The sequence below is a fragment of the Malurus melanocephalus genome, unplaced genomic scaffold (genome assembly GCF_030028575.1).
Source record: "Malurus melanocephalus ecotype Western Australia unplaced genomic scaffold, MMel_1.1 scaffold_512, whole genome shotgun sequence".
Lineage (NCBI taxonomy): Eukaryota > Metazoa > Chordata > Aves > Passeriformes > Maluridae > Malurus > Malurus melanocephalus.
In genome coordinates this window covers 368,332-374,731 of record NW_026623744.1, presented here as the reverse complement: position 1 = coordinate 374,731, position 6,400 = coordinate 368,332, and the positions used below count along the sequence as shown (strand labels likewise).

At 45.9% G+C, this 6,400-nt stretch overlaps 1 protein-coding gene across 1 annotated transcript; it reads left to right on the top strand.

Annotated features, from left to right (window-relative positions):
* The first annotated feature begins 327 nt into the window (after window positions 1-327).
* LOC130582658 (lysozyme g-like) lies at window positions 328-4,820 on the top strand. The gene is made up of 5 exons (XM_057381506.1): window positions 328-461; window positions 1,289-1,378; window positions 2,421-2,617; window positions 2,840-2,978; window positions 3,715-4,820. Exons 1-5 carry the CDS (start codon window positions 419-421, stop codon window positions 3,843-3,845), a joined length of 600 nt encoding a protein of 199 aa, XP_057237489.1. The 5' UTR covers window positions 328-418; the 3' UTR covers window positions 3,846-4,820.
* Window positions 4,821-6,400: the final 1,580 nt, after the last annotated feature.

Genomic DNA, 6,400 nt, shown 5'->3' with positions numbered 1-6,400 from the left:
ACTTTTTTCAAAAGCCAAGGAAAAGTACTTTTAGAACAGAGAGGGAGCGTCTATGTGCGCTTTGTAGCACATTAGATTTCAAATACCTATAAAACAAAAGTAAAGGTAGTGGACCTTTTTATTGTAAAGACTGTGGGCCTTCAGGAGGGGCCATGTGAGCAAGCAATGAGAACTGATGGGCTAAAAAGGAACCTGCTGGTCCAGGCTGCCAACTTCCCTGATCCCAATCTCCCCATGGGGAGAAAATACCTTTGCTGCCCAACCAATGCCAATGCCAGCCCTGTCTGGTGCCTCAGGGCAGGAGCTTTTGGCATGCCAATTTTTCTACTGTGTTGTTGAATACCAGCAGTAATTTCTCCATGTTTTGCAAACCACTGTGTTTCCAGGTCTCCTGGGACAGCWGAGGAGAGCCATCACCATGATCCCYGCGCTGCTCTTGCTGGGTCTTTCGGCCCTTGTCGGTGAGATGGGTTTGGGTTGCTGTCAAAATCACGTTGGGAATTGTTTGCAGCAGGACCATGGAGAGGAAGTGTGTGGTCAGAGACCATCCTGAGACTCCCTTGCCATGTGGCTCTGTAAGGGTCTGTATGGCTGAAGGTCCTGGGCTGCTGGATGAAGCTGCTTGCTGCCCAAGTTTGTCTTTTAAACCAATACATCTGAAGAATGGGACTGAAACCAAGATCTCAGACATGTCTCCTCTTGTTTTTCCCAACTAACATTATCCAGCCTCCCTGCCTGCCTAGAAATGGTCTCACAAAAGTGGCAAACTCTTTGATGGAGGCTATTTGTTCCTCAATTACTGAGGACACAGGGTAATCTTCCCTGACAGAGGCAAGCATTCTCCTGAATTAATTCCTTACCAAGTTATGGAGGGACACAGGAGACAATACCAGCCAGGGTGCTCAGATAACCCCAGCCATCATCTGAGTGGCTCCCAACACTGGGAGGCATTGAATGGGAAAAGCCCTCTGCAATAAATGCAGAGGCTGTGGTTCTCYTCTCCCACACCAACCTTTAGACCTAGCAGGGCAGGTGCATATTCATCTAAATGGTCATTAGAGCCATTTGCTTCAATATTCAATTAGAAAAGAASCAATTTCTGTTCTCTTCCTTTCTTTGATAACATTACTGATGGAGAGCAGTGGTGGCTGTACAAGCAGGGCCAGCACAAGGGGATGTGGATTGCAAGTCTGGACAACTCTCATGCTTGACTTGTGTGAACTTGCAGCACTTGTACAATACTGCTCTGAGATCTTGTGTGCTCAAACACCCCCGTTTAATATTTCAGCTCCATCCGTGAGTTCCAGTTGCTATGGTGATATAAGTGCTCTTCAAGCCCCTACAATCTCCTGTACACCCGTAAGAACCTCTGACTGTGGTATGTATCATTCGTTGCTCGATTTGTCAACCTGTTTGTACCTGACAAAGAGATGCTTTACCTTCTGTTATTGCCAAATTAGATGTGGTGYAGCTATTCAATTAGCCAAAAGGGAGAAAGCAACATTTCCTCTCCCAAAATAGCAGGTGCTGCAAATCCTCCTGAGCCAGTGGGAAGTGGAAGGATAAACTTCAGGTCCCATAGTCACAATCTTTAGCCACAAAGCAAAGGGAAATAGATCCACCCCTTTGCAGTTAAAACAGCTTCTTCATCCGACAGAACTTTAGCATCAGCCACCTCACAAAACCCCAGGGCTTGCATGCTCCAAGGGTAAGAGGCACAGAGCCAGGTCCTGAGTGCTGGCATGTTGGCAGAGTTGGCCAGTGCTGACCTGCCAGACATACTTTACAGGGGGAAAGTCCTGGGTGTGTAGACAACCCACCTCTGGATGACTCATTTTTGGTAACTCCTTCACATTTCTCTTTCTTACTGGTGTTATTGTCCCATGTCTCCACACAGCTGACTCTGTCACGTTCACTCCAGGGATTTTGCCATGTTCCTGGATATAGACTCTTCCAGGGCAGAYGCCTGACTGCGGGTTTTCAAGCATAGATCTGAACCTACTTGCTTGTTTCAAAACTGTTCCAAATTTGCTTAAAAAAAGACCCAGCTCTCTATAAATAGAACATAGCTGTTCCTACATATTTGCCAGTCAGTAGTAGCATACCCCTCAATTTTTTCAAATCCAGTTTGAAACTTTTCTGACTCCAGAAATGCAGCAGAAGAAGAGGACCATGCACATGTGGTTCCACCTCCTAAGAAACCTCCCTGTTCCCCATATCATCCCTGGGTACTGAAAGAGCAGCTCCCTGGCCATGGTCAGAGTCGATAGGGCCATGCTTTTTGCTCAAACCCCAGTGTACAACTCAATGTAGCCATAATTCCTTAAAAACTTGAGTTACTCCTTTGACACACCTGCTCAAGGGGGAAGCAAGGGGTTTGGACAGGGGTGTGTGTAAGTCTGCCTTTTCCCATTGTGCAGGATATGCCATGATACGGAGGACTGCTGAGGCAGACCTGGTGCGCCTGAGGAGATACGAGATCCCAATTAAGAGAGTAGCCAGGAACCTGTGCTTGGACCCAGCRCTCATCGGTGCCATCATGTCCCAGGAGAGCCGGGTCGGCCTGCTCCTGAACAACGGCTGGGACCAGGGACGGCAGAGATACGGCCTGATGCAGGTACACCAGGGTGACACGCATGAGTAACAGCACGGCCATGYAGTGCATATCCCAGGGCCCCACCTTAGCAAAAGACTGTGCTTGAAACAGCACTTTAATGCAATCCCTCTACATCAACAGTTGTGCTTAAGTGTCGTCACTTCAATGGGTCACAGCCTGGGAGTGCAACAAAGAGGGGGTTGCATTCAGAGGGAAACTCATTTTCTTGCTTGTCTTTCCTAGATCAGCAGGCAGCAACTGCAACCTTACGTGGTGTGGGATAGTGAAGAACATATAAATCAGTGCTCAAATATCTTGGTTCTTTCCATTAATGAAGTACGGGCAAGACATCCTACCTGGTCCTGGGACCGGCAGCTGAGAGGTATGGCATTGGCTTCGTACTAAGAAGGGACAGACTGATAGGAGGTGCTGTGTGCATGTTGGTGCTGCTTTTAAGGAAAAAAGAACATAAGTCAGGAAGATTTTACAGCATCTCTTACAAAAAAAAATAATTAAAAAACCCAATCAAACAAAAAACCCCAACCAACCAAACGAAAAAAGCCCCTGAAGCCCCAAAATAAGAACCAGAATGAGAGTTTTCAAATTTATCAGAATCAGTATCAGACCAGCAGAATGGCAATGAGAAATCGCTGCTATGGGGATAAATAAGAGAGAAAGCAACTAAATAAAAGTCACTGAGGAATGCAAAAACTGGGGCATCACAAAACAAAAGGATTATTGTGGCAACCYGTTGTGTCCAGAAAGCTTGTGATCCAGGCTTCCTTGTAGTCTGTGSTATCTGTGTGCTGATTTGGTCACCCTATGTTATTTCTTACTCTCCCTTCCTTGCTCTGATACTGCCCTTCCTTTGCTCCGATTACATAATTTTCTAAAAACAGGGTTACATTTCCACCTGCATTTGGAGAGAGTTACAGGCTCCTTCCCTATGGCAATAAAGATTTTACAAAATCAGGCTTTTTCCAATAATGCACAATCGGCACATGGTGAAGCAGTTGTGTGTGTTTGGTGAGATGCATGGCCCTTTTTGCTACAGATTTTTGCTCTTAAATCTCTCTTCCTTACTTAAAAGCCCTTAATAACTCCTTAACTCTTTCCAGGCGGAATCTGCACCTATCATGCAAAAATGGGCAACCTCCAGGTCTACGAGGCGGACCCATGCAGCAGAGACTACAACTATGTCAACAGCGTGATAAGGCGAGCCCAGTACTTTAAGAGAAATGGGTTCTAGTTCATAAATCCASCCTGCCACCGAGCCTCCCCTCCTCTTAGACTGGCCCAGCAGTGACCACAGTACCCAGAGCAGTTCCCCAGGTCTCTGGGCAGGACCGATGCTGGTGGCATTGCCAATGACACCTTGCTCGCTCCATCARATCCCAGCTCCCCCATCACTGATGGGCAAGCCCAGCACTGCCTTCCAGGAGACCCCCAGGGATGAAATACCACAAGATGGGGACCTTTGAAATGGCAGATGGGGAACAGACCAGCAATGTTTAAATTTTGAGTGAGGAAGGTGACTCTTCCTGTTCAAAGCTGGACCCCAGGRCTTTGTGGTTTGCGCATCCCCCAGGCACACGCACACAAGCAGCTGTCCCTGGGCATCAGCTGGGCTCTTTCCATCTGCATCCAGCTCCTTCCCTCTCCATGGCCAAGGYGGGGGATGAAGTTTTCCTTCCCTTGGTGCTGCTGGCTAAGGGGCAATGAAGAGACYTTTGACTGAGTCTTTGGGCTCTGCAGTAGCTGAGTGCTCCTGTAGYCAGCCTTGATGGGGACAATGCTAAACATGCATTGGTTGGTCTCCTGAATCCATGGCCATGGTGCAACTGGGCACTTCTTCAGGGCCTCTATATGGAAAGTGCTGCAAGTGCCACAGCAGGCATACAAAATGCCTTTTCAGCAGAGACCAACCCTTGGAGCAGGAATCAGCCCTCTACATACCCACCCCAGGAGCTGTACCACATTAATAGTTCTGGTAAAAAACCCCACAACCTTTCCTGCTTTAGCTTTGGCACAGTTATACTGAGTTTCCTCCAAATTTAAAAGCATTTCAGCATCTCTCCCTCTGCCAGAAATCCCAGGTTCTAGCAGAAATGAATGAGCTCTGGGCCTATAAGGTCTGTTTGAAAAGTTGATGGGTCTCTCGGTGCCAATTTATTAATTAGCGAATAATTATGAGAATAAGAGAGAAAATAAAGATACGTGTTAAATCCCAGTGTTTATTTTTTTCAATTTCATGGGACTCAGTGGGTAGCAATCTGCAACTGAGCATATAATCTCACTCAATGCTCTTGGAATGGGTCTAAAACTCAGTTTGAGAACAGAGAGGAAAATGCTGCTGCATACTGGATAGGTCAGAAGAGCTGGGCCTGAGCCCAGCCACTGACCCAAACTTGTGAACATGGGAATAGGGATGTTCACGTTTAGCCTTTCAAATTACCATTTTGGAGGTGTCAGGGCACTTTTTTTCCAGCTGTCACCATTGCTGATGCAGAAATGATGTGCCTGGCAGTCCCTGCCTGGCAGTGAAGGGCAGTGTTGGGCTGCCAGGCAGGGTCAACACAGGCAGCATGAGAGCTGCTTTAGAGACAGCTTTTGCAAGCAGAGCAATTTTAATGCTGTGCCCTTCTCTTGCCAGTCACTCATCTGCTTACCATCATGGCAAGTTCTCTGCATGATTAAGGCACATTACAAGCAAACKAATTTTATCACCTTTGGAGACCAGAGGGAACTCTAGGATGTCTCAAATATCCCTGATTTTTTTTTTTAAGACTACCATAAACAGTTCAGTGTTGAGCAACAGGGTATTGAACTATATATTATTTAGCCTTTAGTGAATTCTGCACTATATTAATATAATTTTACTAAAATCAGTATTTTGTAGGGCAAACCTATGAAATGTATCACATGGTTGTCTACTTGGCATAGCTTATGTAAAATTCATAGGATGAAGCCTTTGCTGCATTATGTTATGTAAACCTCTATGTTACATAAACCTCTTATATAAAGCCTATGAATGAATTTTTGGTAGATCAGTATAAACTTCAAACGGGGCAGGGAATCTCATTGCTGCCTATGTGTACAAAGCTGGGGTTTGAGTTCCAAGGGTGAACAAGAGTGGAGCTTTCTTTGGTTGCCTTCATGTCATCCTCAGTCGTGGCCAGCAGGCTCCTTGTCACCACTACTGGTGCTGCCAACCCTGCAGAGCTCCTCAGGGGAGTCCAATTTGTGCAAGTATTACCTACGAAGCTGCTGCTTCATGTTATRGTAGCAACATCCAACGTCTGCAGACTGCCTGCTGGGTTGGACAGCATCACCACGAAGGATTATTTCTATTTTCAAGTCTTTTTAAAATTCCCAGTCATGGAAATTCCATATTTTGTTCMAAATATTGTTTTAGGGTATCAGYACTTTGCAATGAATACAGAAAATCTCTGCAGAAAATGAGCTGGAACTTGATGAACTGGTAGGTAGGAGTAAATAATTAAGGAAAGTTTAACAGGAGGATACTGTCTTAAGATGTGAGAGAAAKCTTTCCTGACAAATAATGAGTTCAGATTGTTGTTCCCCTCTGATGTTTTTCCAGTCACCTTTGTCCATGTTACTGGAGGTTACTCTTCTGCCTGATATAGGTAGGGCAGCTGCAGTCACTCTTTTGACCTRTGGCCTGTTGAAAAAAACCAAACCCAACAGACATGTTGCAAAGCAACACCAAGTAACACATCAGAAAAAGCAGAAGCACAGGTAAGGAAAGAGAACAGACGAATCAGAGGGGAAAGAAGGTCCAGG